The sequence below is a fragment of the Mustela lutreola genome, chromosome 15 (assembly GCF_030435805.1).
Source record: "Mustela lutreola isolate mMusLut2 chromosome 15, mMusLut2.pri, whole genome shotgun sequence".
Classification (NCBI taxonomy): Eukaryota; Metazoa; Chordata; class Mammalia; order Carnivora; family Mustelidae; genus Mustela; species Mustela lutreola.
Genome location: NC_081304.1, coordinates 45,216,013 through 45,234,545, shown reverse-complemented (window position 1 = coordinate 45,234,545; position 18,533 = coordinate 45,216,013). Strand labels below are relative to the sequence as shown.

General features: G+C 48.3%; 1 protein-coding gene across 2 annotated transcripts; it reads left to right on the top strand.

Moving 5' to 3' along the window:
* The first annotated feature begins 581 nt into the window (after positions 1-581).
* TLCD2 (TLC domain containing 2) lies at positions 582-13,541 on the top strand. 2 transcript variants are annotated; one of them, XM_059148918.1, is made up of 6 exons: positions 582-737; positions 2,778-5,077; positions 5,108-7,078; positions 7,288-7,370; positions 7,589-7,671; positions 8,224-13,541. In XM_059148918.1, exons 3-6 carry the CDS (start codon positions 6,903-6,905, stop codon positions 8,674-8,676), a joined length of 795 nt encoding a protein of 264 aa, XP_059004901.1. In that variant the 5' UTR covers positions 582-737; positions 2,778-5,077; positions 5,108-6,902; the 3' UTR covers positions 8,677-13,541. The 2 variants fall into 2 exon arrangements, with proteins under 2 accessions (XP_059004901.1, XP_059004900.1); XM_059148917.1 differs by having other exon boundaries at positions 2,778-7,078.
* Positions 13,542-18,533: the final 4,992 nt, after the last annotated feature.

Genomic DNA, 18,533 nt, shown 5'->3' with positions numbered 1-18,533 from the left:
AATGGAAGAGCCTGCTAAGCGGAGGCTGATTTCCATCTTCAGTTCTACCCACTCCTGCTGCTTTGCCTGCTCCATCTTTCCCTAGGGAGCTATCGCCTCATGCGCAGAAGTCAGCGAATCCGTTTTGGGATAGTCTAAAAGAAACACTCACGGCTCCCCAGAGTGGGGGCTGTAGCCCTTTAAGGACTTCGCCGGGATGGATTCAGAAATGAGTTTAAAAATGCCAACTCACAGAGCGCGCTGGATTGTGGGAACGAGGTGTCAGACCGAGAACTACATTGACCAGTGTGCACCGCAAACACACACACGCCTTTACTTCCTTCTGCTCTTTAGGACTCTGGTTTGATGTAGCGCTCCTCAAAGCGAGCGGCCTTAGGCGGAGGCCTCAGCCACACCCTTTCATGTATTGGCGAACTTGTGAGTTTGTGGGCGTGGTCTATCGCAGCTCCACCAGGCGAAGGGGTGGCCTCCTTGCCAATCAGAGCTAAGACGCCGGGAGAGGCGGGACCTGGACGAAGTGCTGGCGCCCCCGAGTGGGTGTGGTCACGCTGCCCAGCAGTGGGCGGTGATTGGCCCTGGGCGGTGCAATCGCAGCTTGTGCGTCACGACGCCGCCAGCTGATCGGAGACTGGAGCCGGTGTGTGCTGGGCGCTGGGAAGACACAGCGCCGCGGGCCGTGGGGAACGGACGCACTGATTTGCTCCCTTACCCTCAGCAACCCCCCCACCCAGCACCAGGTGGGTGTGAGCTGGGGCCCCGGCCGCACTGGAGGGAACCATGCTAACGGGGTAATAGGGGAAAGTAGGGTCCTAGTGGCCACACCCTGCCCTTCCGGGGGAGGGGTGAGGGGGCGGCGGGGGCTGGGAAGCTCTGGGGTGAGGGGGCCTGGACTGGCTGGAGTAGTTTGGCAGGAGGCTTAAAGAAAGAGTCCGGGACGACAGTCGTGGCGGAGGGTTTTGCAGAGTGGCTAGAAGGAAGACGAGGGGCTAGGGGGCTGGGGGCAGCTAACCTCGGCGCTCCCTGGTCAGAGGATACGAGAACTGGCTTCCCAGCTTGGGGAGGGTTTGGACCTGGCGGGTAGCGGAGAGGTAGTTTTCCTCTGCAGGCAGTCAGCTGGTCAGGGCCAATTGAGCGCCCTGGCAGGGAAGGGGTCTCTGGGCGGGCCGGCCCCTCCTCTCGTTCCCTCCAGGGGATGTTATGTAAGGGGGGAGGGGAGAGGAGTAGGGGGCGGCGGTGCGGGGGCCTTATGCAACCCAAAGGTTAGGGTTTCACCGCGGTTGGTGGGGGAAGCGGGCTGGAGGAGGACCTGGAAACTCTAACCCCCCCCTCCCCAGCCTAACTGGCCGTCTTGGGCCCAGAGAAGGTCACCTCTGCACCTCCCCCCAGCATGTCCGGTTGTGGGGCCCCTAGCCCAGGCCTGGCCCTGACCGCCTGGGAAGCCGGCTGGCTGGGTGGGGCGCCTGGGTTAGTCATCACTGGGCTCCCTCTCTCCCCACCTCTCGGCCAACTCTTGGCCCCTCCCTATGGCCTCTCGCTAGGCTATCGCCCCCACCTCCCTCCGGCCCTAGTTCTCCAACTCATTTGGCCTGTCATCTTGGCTGTCAGACTGGGCTAGGGATTGTCAGGGTGCCAAAGGGTTGATGGAGCAGCTGGTCAGAGGGTCAGTGACCTGGGCCCACCCCACCCTGCAGCCAAGGGCACCTGCTTGGCACAGACTCTAAGCAGCCCTTGAGTCCTATGGGCTGAACAGAGCTGGCTCAGACAGAGGAGAGTGGGAAGGAGTTGGACTGGTCACCTGGGGGAAGGAAGATACCACAAAGTTCATGCCTCCCCAAGAGGGTTTTTGTAATTTGAAAACCTCCCACCCTCACTTTAATCTTTCTTACCCTCTGAGTATAGAAGTCTCAAGGCAAGATTGCCTTGGCTCCTGACACTGGCATGGGCCATGCCCTTGGACTGAGTGTCAGCACAGACCTGGCCTCCCCAGCTTTAGGCCCTCAAGCCTGCCACGCCCCCAGCCCCCTCCCTGGGCCATGCTGCAGGGCCCGGCTTTTCCTGCTGATTCATGCGTTGGAACTGTGGGGGCGGGGCTTGGAACTTGGAACAAAGTTCAGACATGGAGGGGCCGGCAGACAGCCTGGAATTCATACCAGATGTACCCGGAATGCGCAAGCGGAATGCCTGGCATTTAAGAGTCTTGGGGAAGCTGCCCATCCACCCTACCCATACCTCCCTCCCCTCCAGCCTTTGGTCCCCTGTCCTCTCCTCGCAGTCCCTGGAGCCTCTGCTGACCTTCCAAACTCTGGACCTCCCTTCCTCACTCTTTCCCAGATGTGGGCCCCCAGAACTCTTCCAGCTGAACTCCCTGGGAACAAGTCAGTTGGGCTGATCACTGAACTGACATTTCTGGACCTAAGGTACAACTTCTCACCTAGTACCTGAGCAACTGGTGCAGTGTGTCCAGGTTCTAAGACCAGCCCTCTCTGAATGCTGAAGAGGCTGGACCCTCCATGAATATATGGGGCAAGGAGAGGTGAGAGCAGACCTGAGTCTCTACAGCCTTTGGTTCTGGAAAGAGGCACAAGGAAGTATGTTTAGAACTGCCTCTTGCTTCTTACTGAAGTTAACCGCTCCTGCAGGCCCAGGTCAAAGCCAAGAACACTTTGTTACAAGGTTGAGCATCTGTTGGAGCTGGACTTTTGTTGGCCAGTGGGACAGTGTCCCTGTGACATGGCCCTGTTCAGATCCTTCCCATTTTGTCTTCCTTTTCCTTTTAGGAGCCTGTCCCTCCCACATCCTCACCTGGCTGAGCCGCAGTAGTTCTTCAGTGGCAAGCTTTATGTCCTGACCCAGCTAAAGCTGCCAGTTGAAGAACTGTTGCCCTCTGCCGCTGGCTTCAAGGAGGAGGAGGAAGAGGAGAAGGAGCTGCTTTCCCCTTCATCTGGAAGGTGACAGAGCTGGGGCTGGGAAGGTCCGAACAGTGGGAGTGATGATACCTTTTGGGAGAGGGAACCTGTTCAGTTGGAGAGCCTTCAGCCAGACTGGCCCAGCAAGAGAGAACAATTTTAGATTAGAGACCCTGGTTGGTTTGGGGAATAGATGGCTGTGACCAAGTAAGGTTAGTTGGTCTACACTGCTGTGACAAGAGGAAGATAACAGGAGCAAAGAAAATTGTCTGCCTCTTTACCCAGATGTCTTTCTTGGCCCTCCTTCTTTGTTTCCCTTTCTTTCCTACTGCCTTTCCAGGTGAGGTCCAAAGTAAATTTCTTCAGGGAAAAGGTCATACTGAAACTCCTATGTGAGTAGTCATCCCCATGGTCTTACCTTTCCCTCTATTTCCTTAGATGGCCCAGACTCTAGATTTGGGAATAATCACCTATATGTGGGACCATTAGACATCTTGTCTCGGCTTCTTCACCTGTGAGATGGGGAATCACACAGTTGAGTGTGCAGGAGGGAATCAGAAGCCTACTTCTGTGAACTGCTCAGAGCCTGGGCTCTCCTCTCCCTATGGGTGGGAACAAAACAGCTTTCCATATAAGCTATTGCCCCTCCCCCCATCCCTGAACACCATGACCCAAGGAGGATGGGGGAGAGTTTAGAATGGGGGTGTAAGTTTATACCAGTGCAGGGGACCAGGAGGAGCTCATTCTTTCCATTGACATCCCACCATGCAAAGGTGGCCCCAGGCTTCCTCTGCCACCCAAAACAGGACTGCAGCCCCTGATAGGGTTCCAACTGCTGTTCTCTGTTTCTTCCCTCACTTTACCTTCCAGGATAGTTTGTGAGACTGCTCAGGCTTGTGCAGGCAGGAAATTCCCTCCAGGAACCAGGAGAGGTGAACTGTGGGATGTGATGCCCTTTGGAACATCAAGCAGTATAAGCCTACCACCCCCACCCCAGCTCCTGATGCAGTCTAACTCTTGGGGCTCAGTTCTGGTGTGGTTCAACCATGGCCCAGATGCCCTACCTGAATGTGGCCAAATTCAGCGGCTACAGGGAGCTGTCCTGTCATGGGGCAGGAGGTGTGGAGATAGCAGGATCCTAGTCTCCATTTATGAGAAACAGAGATTTAGGGGAGAGTAGATCATCGAATCCATCCTCCTGCAGTCTAAGCTGCAGGAGGTATAGGACTGCAGTGGAGGGTGTGGGTAGACTGAGTCCGTTCAGAGTCTGCAACAAAGATTGCTCTGTCCCTGGACATTGCTTCCATCCTTTCTTCCCCTCCCCGCCTCACTGGCCACAGTGTCTCCATCCAGCCCTGGTTCTAGGGCTCTGCCATCCTTACCCATCCTGATCCATCATGAAGTAAAAGTGAGGAAGAACAGCCTGTGAACACAGAGGCAGGCAGAAGACCAGTGAAGGACCAGGCCTAGAGAGCACAGGGCTCTGTCTGGGCACCCCTCAGAGGGGACCCATAAAGGACAGAAACACCCTAGGAGAAGGAAGGACAGCCAGCCTCCTTCAAGGACAAGCTCCCAGCCATCTGCCTCATTCACTATTTCTCTCCAGTGTACTTACTGCCTCCCTCAGAGATAGGAGACTATATCACAGTGTCCTGTGGCTTCATTCTCCTACTTCTACCTCTTTACCTTGTAATTTTTTTTTTTTAAGATTTTATTTATTTGACAGAGAGATCACAAGTAGACAGAGAGGCAGGCAGAGAGAGAGAGAGGGAAGCAGTCTCCCTGTTAAGCAGAGAGCCTGATGTGGGACTCGATCCCAGGACCCTGAGATCATGACCTGAGCCAAAGGCAGCGGCTTAACCCACTGAGCCACCCAGGCGCCCCTACCTTGTAATTTTTATATAAAGTGGACTCAAGGAGCAAGAACTATCTGTGAAAGGACGTAAGTAGGAAATTCAGAGAAGAAATTCAAATGGATAAAACCATGAAAAACAATGTGTTTCATTAGTAATTAAAGAAAGACAAATATAGTCGAAAGCATTTTTCCCTCAGCAAACTATATTTAAAAAAAAAAAAAAACAAGAACCAGCATTGGCAAAGAAATAAGAAAATAACACTCCTATACATTGCATGTAGCAGGGGCCAATTGGTACAGCCTTCCTGAATGTCAGGTTGGTGATAGGTCTCAAATACTCTAAAAGTTTCCATCGCCTTAGACCTAGTAATTCTATATTTGGGAATTTATCCTAAGAAAATAATTAAAGATTTAGTCACAAGATGCTCATCCGAGTATTGCAGTAGAGAAAATGAGAAGCAACTGTCTGATTGGGAATTCATTTCTTTTCTGCTGTAATAAAAATTTGCAATGGGGGATTCCTTAAGTAAATCATTGTATATCCATCCAGATGGTGGAGTACTGCGCAGCCATTAAAAGTCATGTAGAAGAACATTTGGAAAGAAAAATGCTCTTTGAATATTAAAAATTTATAAAAATAGTATTATGTGATCTCAATTTTGTTTTTTAAAAGATGGGTATATTCTTGTATACATAAAACATGAAAAACAAAATGTTAATAATAGTGGTTATCTTTGAACAGTGGAACAAAGTCATTGTAATTTTCCTCTTTGGCTTTTCTGTAACTTTAAAATATTCTATATTGAGTATGATTTTCATACAATAAAATTTAAAAGAATCAGTGTAATTTTTTTTTAAAAGCTTGGAGAGGTGGGTGGGGAGGAATTAAGGGGTGCCCCTGGCCCTTTGGACATAATGGGGTTTTGGTGGAGAAAGAGGGTTGTGAGAATGTGGAGAACTTCATTCTCCAGGAGTAGCTGCAATCTACCCTCTCCAGGTACAGGGAAACAGCTCTCTGAATTGCTGGCTCTTAGCCAGCTAAAGAGGTGTGGAGTGGAGTAAGGAAAACAGTGAAAACCTGTCACTCTCCAGGAGATGGAAGATGGGGAAGGGGGGGAGGGTAGATTTTCCTCTCCAGGCAGAAAGGTTCTGGAATCCTATCAGTCTTTGTTATTCTCTGATGCTGCCCCAACCTTGAGGTGACCCTGCGTGACCTCTCCTTGGCGCCTCAAATTGGAAGAGAGAATTCCATTCACCTACCAAGCCCTGGGTGGGTGGGGGGGGGGGTGCTTTTCAAGACTTCGGTGGTTTCCTGAGTGGTTTCCTTTCGCCTCCCCTTCCTAATAGCAGGTTTCCTCTGTAGAGCCCCCAAAAGTGGTTGGGGGGAGGAGTTCCAGTGGGTCGCTTCTCCAAAATGGGAGTTCTTGTTCCGTTCGAACGTACTGTGTAAGGGAACGGGACTGTTGGAATCATCGGGTTGTTAAGATGTGCTAAAGGTCTGGAAACCTCGGGAGGTGGAAAGGGTGGCTCCGAGGAAGTGAGGTGCCCCCACATTTGAGAAGGGGGTTGGTGCGGAGCAGGGCGGTGGCGATGTTTAAGCATTGGGAGTGGGTGTGCGCAGGCCTCTACCTTAAGGTCGGTGAGGATCCCGTGGGAAGAAGGACCAGCAGGTGAGAGGTTAGCGTGGGGAGAGGAGGTGAAAGATAACGGGGCGGGGCCTGTGGGAGTGTCAGGTGAGATTAGCGACCTATTTCTGGAGCTCGGAGGGGTTTGGGACACAGGGCATTGGGAAAGGAAGATCTCTATCGACATGATGGGAGTCCTACGGAGCTCTCGGGCCAGGCTTGGCAGCCGGGAGCCCCCAACCCTCCATCCCCCGCTAGGGCTGGACGCAATCGGTGACTGTGGCTCCGGGGCGTGGCCCCACGGCTGCTCCAATCGCCACCTAGCCGAATGATGGGGGCGTGGTCAAGCCCTGGAAAAGTTACAGCGGATTCCAAAGCCGCGGTGGGCTGGGGAGGCTAAAGACCCATTCTTGTCCGGAAACCAGCTCACAGTCTCCGCAGCCGGCTTTGGAGGAGTCCCGCCTGAGAGTGCGGGGGTCCAAGGGACTGAACCGGACCTAGCCCGCCCGCCAGGCCATGGCGTCCTGGGGGCTCCTTGTGACCGGCGCCTCCTTCGCCGTCTTCCGGGGGCTGCATTGGATGCTGCAGCTGCTGCCCACGCCAGGATCTGCTGCCCAGGACAGTTGGAAATGGCGGAACATCTGTGTCTCCCTGGTGCACAGCCTGCTCACAGGGGTCTGGGCGCTGCTTGGGTGCGGGGTATAGAGATTCGGGAGGCACCGGGATGAGGGTGAGGGGTGGAAAGCTGAGATTGAAAGACCCGGCGGGCACCTTCGAAATCCAACCGGAACCTCGAGAGTCTGACATGGCATGGGGGTGTGAATGGGTGAGTGAGGGTGCACAGAGGGAGAATGGGGTCTGAGTCTGCACGATGCTGACCACGGTCCCCCACCTCCTACAGGTTGTCGCTGTACCCTCAGATGGCTGCTGACCCCATTAACGGCCACCCATCCTGGGCCCTGGTGCTGGTGGCTGTCTCCGTGGGTGAGTCTGCAGGGAAGACTGGGCCGTTTTGTCGGGGAGCAATCTACCAATGATAATTCCAGGTCACTTTCCCCCTTTCCATAGAAGTCAAATATTTCTCGCAACTTTGTTGAAGGAAACGAAAGACCTGGCAAAAGGAGGGGGTGAAGATTTCTCTCCAGTAGATACAACTACTTAGGGAACCCTAACGCCCCTCCCCCCTCATGCCACGCCCATAGGTTATTTCTTGGCTGATGGAGTTGACATGCTGTTGAATCAGACCTTGGGCCAGGCCTGGGAACTTCTCTGTCATCATTCAGTGGTGAGACTTAGGGAAAGGAGACACAGGAAGGGTGGTATGCTCAGTCTGGGGTCCCCGGTTTCTCTTCAGGTTTCTGTCCAATGACTTCCCAAAGTCTCTGACCCTTGTTGGTGCTTGATCTCCCCAACTTTGGCCTCATCTGCAGGGGAGAGGTTTGAGTGCTAGCCACAGCTGGAGTCTGAGCACTGCCTAAGTAGCTTCTATTCCCTCTGGTGTCCCATCTGATTGCAGAAATGTTGCGTCTGGAGCTTTTTTGACAAAGGGGAGTCCCAGTATAGGAAGAAGCCAGGGGGAATGAAAGCGCCGGATTGGAAGTTGTGGGGAGGGAGTTACTGCTGCTGCCCCAGGCGAGATAGCCTCTAGGCCAAGGCTACTTCCATTCTGTGGAAGGGTTATTTTAAGGCCCAACATAAGGGCAGCTATAAAGGGCAGGTTCTTGATAGGGTGCCACAAAACCCTTGTGAGCCCTTGTCTTAATAAGGCCTGATTTGTTGGTACATGGTGGGCAGGAGATCATGGAAGGTCCTCTGACCTCTGACCCCTGTTCCCCAGGTTGTGAGCTGCCTCAGCACTGCCATTCTGTCCAACCAGTACGTGGGCCTCTGTGTGGTGTCTCTGCTCCTGGAGCTGAACTCTGTCTGCCTGCACCTACGGAAACTGCTGTTGCTTTCTCACCAGGCCCCATCCCTGGCCTTCAGCGTGGCCAGCTGGGCCACCCTGGCCACCCTGGCCCTCTTCCGCCTAGTGCCTCTGGGCTGGATGAGTCTGTGGCTAATCCGGCAGCAACACCAGGTTCCTCCCCCTCTGGTCATCCTTAGTGGAACTGGGTTGGTCACTGTGGGTGCCATAAGCATCACACTAGGCATACGTATTTTGGTCAATGATGTCCTGCGAGCTCGGCCCTGCCCACGCATCCTGGGGTACAAGGAAACTGGGGGCACAAGGAGATATCGTGATGGTGAGCTTGTTGCCAGGGACGATGCCACTCTCCTCCTGAAAGACTAGAGAGAGGCCTCAGGCTCCTCTTCTGCCAGGCCTGGGGCAGGTAGGGCCAGGACAGGGAGATCGTGGTCTACAGTGTCCAGTCCACTGTGGGGTAAGGACTGGGCTGAATTTTCAGTATCTCAGTCCCTCTTCCAAGTAACTCACACCCCTCCCCCATTCCTAGGATCTGAGAAGAAATGCTGATGTTCATGGATGGTGGGAAACTGGGCTATTGTTCAGTGAATTCCATCATCAAATGACTGCTTCTTCCAGCAAACTTCCTGGAGGTACAGCCAGTACTGCCAATAAGGGGAAGAAGGAGGCATGAAGCTAAGTGAAACTGCCAATGACATCCTCCGCTTTTAGCACAGGAACAGGTGAAGGAAGGCAAGGTCTTTTTTTTTTTTTTTTTAAGAATTTTATTTATTTACTTGGCACAAAGAGAGAGAGCACAAGCAGGGGGAGTGGTAGGCAGAGGGAGAGCAGCTCAACAGGGGGCCCAATCCCAGGACCCCAGGATCACAACCCCAGCTGAAGGCAGACGCTGAACCAACTGAGCCACCCAGGCGCCCCCAAAGGTGAGGTCTTATTAGGACCAGAGAGATCTGATGTGGAGGGGGTGGGTTCAGAGGGAAGAGAGACCTCACCTGTGACCAAATTCCAGGCAGCGGAGGAGGCCACAACAGGTGCTATCTGTAGCCAGTAGGGATGGACATACTAGTGGCCAAGAAACAGAAGAACTGGTCCACTACAGTCGCTGCTGATACTTCTGGTTCTTGAAGCCACACTACCGTGTTTGTACTTAACGTGAGTCCTACTGCCTTTTAAATTTTTAAAAAGCCCAGCATCTGCCTTTTAAGTTTTCTTACTATCTTCTGACCTCTTCAAAGAAAATGCAGCTTCTTAAAGGAAGAGCATGGGACTAGGTCTGTCTTCTTAGGAAAGTACTGAAGTCCAGAGCCATTGCAGGGACTCAGACACCCATTCTGGGTGCCAAGTGTAGCGTTTTCCAAGGCCTAGGCTTTCATGGAAGAATGAAGACAGGCAGAAGTAGACGAAGGGAGGCTTTCACTTGACTGCAGAGGGATTAAGGAATATCTAACTCTCTTCTAGGATTCATTTGCAAGCTCTCCCTCTCTTTTTTCCCCTGCCATTTGTTTTTTTTATTTTTTTTTAAGAGGGGGATGAGAGAATCTTAAGCAGGCTCCATTTCACAAACCTAATAAGATCATGACCTGAGCTGAAACCAAGAGTCCTCTTCTTAACTGACTGAGCCACCCTGATGCCCCTAGGGTAGGTTCTTACCACCCAGTTCTCATTCTCTTATCGCATTTAAGAGACAGGAAAAAAAATTTTTAATTAAATTTAATTTTTTTTAAGATTTTATTTTTGTCTCTCTCTCTACCTGCCTCTCCATCTACTTGTGATTTCTCTCTGTCAAATAAATAAATAAAATCTTTAAAAAAAAAAAGATTTTATTTTTGTTTATTTGACAGAGACATAGTGAGAGAGGGAACACAAGCCGAGGGAGTGGAAGAGTGAGAAGCAGGCTTCCCACTGAGCAGAGAGCCCTGGTACAGGGGCCCGAATCCAGGACCTTGGGATCATGACCTGAGCTGAAGGCAGACGCTTAATGAGTGAGCCACCCAGGCACCCCTTTAATTTTATTTTTAAGTAAACTCCACACCCAATGCCAGGCTGGATCTCACAACCCAGAGATCATGACGTGAGCCAAAATCAAGAGTCTGACACTTAACTGACTGAGTCACCCAGGCGCCCCTCTCCACTACCACTTCTGCTGTCTGTCTTTCTTTTTTTCTTTCCCTCTTTTTTTTTTCTTTTAAAGATTTTATTTATTCACTTGACAGAGATCACAAGCAGGCAGAGAGAGAGGAAGGGAAGCAGCCTCCCCACTGAGCAGAGAGCCCGGTACAGGACCCAATCCCAGGACCCTGGGACCACGACCGGTGCCAAAGGCAGAGGCCTCAACCCACTGACCACCCAGGCGCCCCTCTTTCTTTCTTTTTAACTGTGGTGCAGAATCTCTCCTTTCTTCAGGCAGAACAGCCAGGTTATAGGAAGTGTAAAGAAGATTAAGATTGCTATTCTACTAAACAACAGATAGAAAGAGATAACCCCTAATTGTCCACAGAAAAGATACATGAGCAAAAACAAGAGACAGGAAGATGAAAACAAAAAAATCCTGGCCAAAAGCTGAGCTAGAGAAAGACAAAAGGGATGATAGAAATAGACACACAAGGAGTGGCCGGGTGGCTCAGTGGGTTAAAGCCTGGGCCTTCTGTTCAGATCATGATCCCAGGGTCCTGGGATCCAGCCCCGCATCAGGCTCTCTGCTCAGCAGCGAACCTGCTTCCCTTCCTCTCTCTGCCTGCCTCTCTGCCTACTTGTGATCTCTGTCTGTCAAATAAATAAATTTTTAAAAAATCTTTAGGGGCACCTGGGTGGCTCAGTGGGTTAAAGCCTCTGCCTTTGGCTCAGGTCATGGTCCCAGGGTCATTGGATCGAGTCCTGTGTCAGGCTCTCTGCTCAGCGGGGAGCCTGCTTCCCTTCCTCTCTCTCTCTGCCTGCCTCTCTGCCTACTTGTGATCTCTGTCTATCAAATAAATAAATAAAAATCTTATTAAAAATAAATAAAAAATCTTTAGAAATAGACACACATAAATTGAGGGACAGATTGAAAGAAAGAGAAGGATCACCTGTATCGAAGAGACAGATGTGAAGAGAGACAGAGAGCAAGACAGGGAATCCTTGGCAGAAATGTGAAGAAAGTGTCATGGATGCCAACAGGAACCAAAGTTATGGAACTGATAAAATGGTCATAAACATTAGTATATAGTCTTCAGTATAGAAAAATATAGTATAGAATATATTACATTTATTCTATATTGATTATTCAATATAGAATAACCAGTACAGAAAAATAGAAAAAAAAAAGCTGAACGTAAGGGACCCCAAGGATACAAGGCACAGATGGTCTAGACAACGAAACAGAGTGACAAGGAGGAACAACTAGACTCAGGAGAGATGGAGGTAAGAGAGGCATTTAGAAAGATTGGCAGAGCAAGAGAGAGGGGGGAAATAGAGATGAGGGGAGTTAGTCAGGGGAGCTGAGAAGCAGAACAGAAAGTGGAGGAGGCACTCAAAAGGAAGATTCACTGGCAGAAAAAGAAAGTAGGAAATATGTTGAGTTGGAGACAGGCAGAAAGACAAAGGACAAACAGCTACAGTGCAAAACACAAAGACAGCCTGACAGGAACTGATAGGCAGAGACTGGTAGGAAGATGAAGAGAAGTCAGAATCAGGGATATAAATTGAGATGGAAGAATGGGCAAAGGGACTGAGAACCACAGAGAGGGAAAGAAGAGGTGGGGGGGGGGGGTTGGTGACAACTGATTAAATAAACATCCAAAGGAAGAAGACACCGGACTGGCTCAGTTGATAGAGCATGTGTGATCTCAGCGTTGTGAGTTTGAGCCCCATGTTGGGTATAGAGATTACATTAAAAAGATAAAATCTTGGGGCATCTGGGTGGCTCAGTGGGTTAAAGCCTGTGTCTTCGGCTCGGGTCATGATCTCAGGGTCCTGGGATCAAGCCCCACATCGGCCTCTCTGCTAAGCGGGAGCCTGCTTCCTCCTCTCACTTGCGTACTTGTGATCTCTCTCTCTCTGTCAAATAAATAAAATCTTTTAAAAAATTTAAAAAGATAAAATCTAAAAAAAAAGAAGAAGAAGAAGAAACGCAACACCAAACAGACAGACAAAACAAAAACATCCAAAGGAAGGAACAAGGAAGAGGAGGAAATAGATGAAGAGAAGAAGAAAGAAAGCCTAGACAAAAAATAAGGAGGGATTGTGATAGATGCCCATCAGAGTCATTAAAGCACAAAGAGAAGAATAACAAATAGAGACAGGAGAAATTGCCACAGCCAGAAGCAGATACAGACAGAAAATAAGAGCAGAGATACTTCATGTAATCACATAAGAGCCAGAGAGGCAAATGTATAAAAGGTGACGTAGAGAAATAGTAGAATTCTATCAAACTGTATGTGTCCTTCATAGAAGTAGCATCTTCAAAACTCAATCTGCCATCTTCACTGAATGTCTGGATTAACAAAAACAATGTCCTGAGTTTTCAAAGACAAAGAAATGTGTCAAACCCATGGCAGGAATCTGTTCCCTAAGTATGTGTTGAGGTCAGTATTGATTCATTCTAAGCCCTCCATGTTTTCTTTTACCACTATCATAAATTCATGGTTCCAGTGAGTACCCCTCCAGGTAATAGTTGATAGTATCTATGAGATCTATCAAGACCTTGACCGCTATGGAAATATGGCTGTTTCTGTGGGTTAACTAGTCAACCTTGTACAGGAAGGGTGAGATTAGCTACTCATGGGGGTAGGACATGAAGGAATATCTGAACAATTGGGGGTCACACAAATTTTCGTCATGGTAACCCAGCGAAACTTCAGGAAGGCAGGATGGCATTATGATTATAACTGATTAAGTAGATTTCTCATCAAGTAGACCAGTTATAGATGGTGTGGACCAGATACAAATGATGGGTCCTTCAGAAGCATGGTCAATTGGGTCCCTAGAAAAGAGAAGCTCAAACATGCAGAGGTTGGCAAATGTTATATTCGGTACAATGAGTTGGGCCACTCTGGCAGTGATCTGTCAGACCTCATCATGGCCTAGTGAAGTGGTCCTCAAGACTGACTCCATGCCACCAAGCTACTGGCTGATGAATTATTTGTCTTCTGGCACAAGGGAGTGGCTCTCTTGGATGGGGGACATTGGTATTATATGGTCTCAAACCACTATCCTGATCATAAATTAATAAATTGCTATGTAAATAATTGCATCAGGCTTTTGTGATATGTGGTCTCTTTGAGTCACTTCTTCTTGGCTCTAATGGTCTGATTTATAATGAAATACTGGATTATGGAAGCTTTTCTTGGGAAGGTCTCCTCTAAGCACCAACTTTTTGATCTACAAAGCCCTCAAGTGTTTGAAGATCCTCCACTATGAAAAAGCAAACCCAGTTTATTCAGTAGAATGGGCTTAGAGCAAGCCAATGCATTCAGACAATTTAGAGTGATTTTCAATGCCAAGGTTTGAAACCCAAATTTTCTTTTAGCCAAATTAATCATGAGTTAATAAGAAAATTAATTAAACAGAAATCTCCATAACTGAATTGTCAAGGCTTTATCTTACATAAAATCTGGATTTGTCAGGCTGAAAATGAGCCATCACTTAGCAGGAAAGTACATAAGGGAAACTATTCTTTAAAGAACTGCTCTTGTATTGAAATGAAATGTCTGCTTGGGATCACTAACTTAAAGTCACAGCACCCCAAGCTGAACATTTATTGTGCTTCTCCACATGTCAGTTATCTTTTATGCTTCATCCTGCTTAACCCCACTCGATAGAGACTAATCCCATTATTTAGATGAGAAAACTGAGGCTCAGAGAGGTTAATTTGCTCAGGTTTACCCAGATAGTTAGTGACAGAATCTACACTCTAACCCATTTTTTCCCCATTATATCACCTGCTATTTTTGCCTGCCTAGCACAGTAAGAGATTTTCCTTTGAAAACCACACCTCTCTTGCTCCCCTGTCCATGGGCATATGCCAATCATGCCATCAAAACACCCAATCATGCCAATCAAAACACCATATCCTCTTTTCCTAAAATGAGTTCATGACAGAGAAGCAGAGTTCTGAGCCTCAGCACCTTGAGCTGCTCGAAATTTTGGCTAAGATACACTAGGTGTGCTAACATTGCTAAGCCAGTAGGATGCAAGAGAGCTTCCCTGAGCATGAAGCCATGACAGAAAGAGGAGGAAGAGATGAAAATTTCTATCATCAGTTGAGTATCTAGATCAAACTCTGCCTGAAGCCAGAACTTCCCTGGAATTTCAGTTACACAAGTCAAAAAACTTTTGATTTGCTTACGTGAGTATGGGTTCAGTTTGTTTCCCCCTGTAACCATTAGTCTTTGTTAATAACATCACCTTCAAAACTATCCATTCTTTTTTTTTTTTTAAGATTTTATTTAATGACAGAGAGAAAGTACAAGCAAGGGGAGTGGGAGAGGAAGAAGCAGGCTTCCCACTGAACAGGGAGCCCAATGTAAGGCTCGATCCCAAGATCCTGGGATCATGACCTGAGCAGAAGGCAGCTGCTTAACGACTGAGCCACCTAGGTTCCCTGAGACTATCCAGTCTTATTATTTCCTTTGGCAAAAAATTGAAACCTAGAAAAGTTAAGTGACTTATCCAAGCACACCCATCTAGTTTGTGGCATGGTCAGAATTAGAATCCAGGTCTTTGCTTTGGCTCAGGACTCCTTCTTCTATACTATATTGGCTCTTTCTTTATAAAAAGGCTGAGAAGTGGAGAAACTTCAAAGTGGAAAGATAGGAGCCACCTGACAACTGCAGATCAATCAAGTCAGATAAATTGCCTCTGAAGTGGTATTTCTAAGTCAGGATGCTTCATTTTGAAAGCCAGACACAGTCACCAAGTATTGATTTCGATGCTTTTCAGGAATATAGTAACTGCAGGACAGAGGTCCATTTCAGCTTTCCCCTGCAAACGAGAGTACCACTGAACTCCATGTTGTGAGCAAATTCTTTTCCTGCCTCTAACCTGGTGGGAAACAAACCTTCACTTGCCACATCTCCTGTAGGAACTAAACACAGTAGCGATTCTCAGACCTAGAGAGCTCTCGCAACTGAAGGAAGGATGTAAACCCAGTGGCCTTTAGGAGTAGAAGAATGGGAGTTCCTTTTGTGTTGTGCAATGTGGGGGTCCCTGCAAAGGGCTCCCTGCCGACCGCCCAACTCCAAAACCACTCTGGGGTCGTGTCTGACATTCCAGGGATAGGAAATAATTTCTTGGGCTTAAGCTTTGTCCTCCTCACTCTGGCCTGCCTGCCTGTGTCCTTGAAAGGACTCCTTTGCCTCTTTGAACTTCACTGGTTGGCTTAGTTAATCCTGGGCTGAGAGATTAGCACAATGTTTGCCCCAGAACGCAGGTCAGGGCATGGCTAGGGGAGGATGGAGAAGCCTGAAGAACTGTAACGCCACAACGTCCTGCTGTCACACTGGCCTAGAACAGCGCTGCTAGGAGCACCTGGGTGGCCCAGTTGGTAAAGCATCTGCCTTCAGTTCAGATTTTGATCCTGAGGTCCTGGGATCCAGCCCTGCATCGGGTTTCCTGCTCAGTGGAGATCCTGCTTCTTCCTCTCCCACTGCTGCTCCCCCTGCTTGTGTTCGCTCTCTCTCTGTCAAATAAATAAATAAAATCTTAAAACAAACAAACAAGTATTTGTAAAGTATTTATACTATTGAGTAAACAGGCCAGATGCCTGGCTACAAGAAACCTGGAACCAGGATTTTGTTAAAGTGGGAAATTGGAAAAGGAAGAGTCATTCGGAGGAGGGAAACCAAAGGTAAGAAGTGTACAAATGGGTCATCCACAGACTGAGAATGAAAAACCTCTTTTTTTTTTTTTTAAGATTTTATTTATTTATTTGACAGGCAGAGATCACAAGTAGGCAGAGAGGCAGGCAGAGAGAGAGAGGGAAGCAGGCTCCCTGCCAAGCAGAGAGTCCCATGCGGGGCTCAATCCCAGGACCCTGAGATCATGACCTGAGCCCAAGATAGAGGCTTTAACCCACTGAGCCACCCAGGCGCCCTGAACAACCTCATTGATGGGATTGTTGCATTCTGACATCCAATGACTTGTTCAGAAGCTAACTCAGGTACTTTCTTCCCAGACCTGTAGCCTTTCAGCATTTTCCTGGTCTGTGCATGGCACTGCCATCAGCTCACTGTGTGAGTCAGGGATTTAAGAATCCTTATCAAGCGTGTCATCCCACCTCCTATCCCATATTCACATATCTGATTAACTAATCCCCCAGTCTGTTATAGATTCTACATCCATTCGTTCCTTTCTATCTCTGCTTTCCCACCCTGGTCAAAGTCACTGTTATCTATAGCCTGAGTGACATCATGATGAGTCCGTAACTATTCTCCATGTAGCAGCCACTCGGTGATTGTTAAAAGGCATATCTGATCATGTCATTCCCCTGCTTGATACCAACCAGACGCTTCTTTCTACAATAAAAGCATGACTCAGGTTATGACCTGTAGTGTTCTGCATGATCTCCCCTTATCTACTCTCCAGACTCGTGGCACTGTGTGCTTCACTGTTTCACTCTCTCTTTCTCAGGACCTTGCACAGGCAATGGCCAATGCCTGGTAGTCTTCCCATTACCCACTGCTCCCATCTTTTTGGCTCCCCTCCCCCAGCCCACACCCTGCCTCTTATATACTTTCACTTTTCTTTTCTTTTTTCTTTGCTTTTTTTTTTGTATTCTCACTTTTCAGTGATCATTTCTTTTTTTTTTTTTTAAGATATTATATATTTATTTGACAGAGACACAGCGAGAGAGGGAACACAAATAGGGGGAGTGAGAGAGGGAGAAGCAGGCTTCCTGCAGAGCAAGGAGCCCGATGAGGTGCTCGATCCCAGGACCCTGGAATCATGACCTGAGCTGAAGGCAGACGCTTAACGACTGAGCCACCCAGGCACCCCTCCTTTATTTTTTTTTTTTAAGAATTTTTATTTATTTGAGAGAGGGAGAGAACAAGAGTAGGGTGGGAGGAGGGGCAGAGGGAGTGGGACAAGCAGACTCCACACTAAGCACAGAGCCCAACATGGGGCTCTATCTTACTACCCTGAGATTATTAATGACTAGAGAGGAAACCAAGAGTCAGATGCTTAACCAACTGAGCCACCCCGGTACCTCTCAGTGTTCATTCCCAACATGTCTTTTCCCAAAGAAATGCCTATGACTCTCCCTCTATAATTAGGCCAAATCTCTCTGTACTTTTCACTGGAAGTATTTATTGCAAGTTTAATTAAAGAACCAATTATGCGCATTTGAGGAAAGCCTCTAATATGGTATATGTAGTAAAAGAAAAACGGGAAAACACTCAGAAAACAGAGACTATGCATGGAGAATAAAACTTCAGAAAAGCTCTTATTGTTTTCCTGAGAGAGACGAGAAAATATATTGTAACCATGAAATAAGAACTAGAAAAAAAAAAAAAGGCACTCAGAGAAAACCAAAAAGAGTACTTTGAAAGTTGAACAAATCTCCCAGAATTAGGAGAGAAAAGATGAGACAATCATGGGACCAGTCTGGGAGACCCAACATCAGAATAGTGGGAAGAGGTGCCTGGCAGGTTGAATCAATAGAGCATGCTGCTTTTGATCTCAGGGTTGTGAGTTCAAGCCCCATGTTGGGGGATAGAGTCTATTTTAAAAAATAATAATGGTAGGGGCCCCTGGGTGGCTCAGTCTGTTAAGCGTCTGCCTTCTGCTCAGGTCATGATCCCAGGGTCCTGGGATCAAGCCCCTCATTGGGCTCCCTGCTTGCAGGGAGTCTGGGGAATCTGCTTTTCTCAAATAAATAAATAAAATCTTTTTTATTTTTTTTATTTTTTTTAAAGATTATTTATTTATTTATTTGAGAAAGAGAGTGAGAGAGAGAGAGGATGAGAGGGGAGAAGGTCAGAGGGAGAAGCAGACTCCCCATGGAGCTGGGAGCCCGATGTGGGACTCGATCCCGGGACTCCGGGATCATGACCTGAGCCGAAGGCAGTCGCTTAACCAACTGAGCCACCCAGGCGCCCCCCTAAAATCTTTTTTAAAAAATAAAAAATAATAATGGGAGTCCCAGAAAGAGAGAACAGAGAGGGGAAAAGGAGAAAGAAAATCATTAGTGAAGTAATGAAAGACAACTCCTCAAAACCAAAGAACATGAGTTGCAGTTACTACATATT

Excerpts from the sequence above, each read along its gene's own strand:
- TLCD2 (XM_059148918.1), top strand. The coding sequence starts at position 6,903 with ATGGCGTCCTGGGGGCTCCTTGTGACCGGCGCCTCCTTCGCCGTCTTC. Across the intron at positions 7,371-7,588 it reads GCTGGTGGCTGTCTCCGTGG|GTTATTTCTTGGCTGATGGA; the intron begins GTGAGTCTGCAG and ends CCACGCCCATAG. Across the intron at positions 7,672-8,223 it reads TTCTCTGTCATCATTCAGTG|GTTGTGAGCTGCCTCAGCAC; the intron begins GTGAGACTTAGG and ends CCTGTTCCCCAG.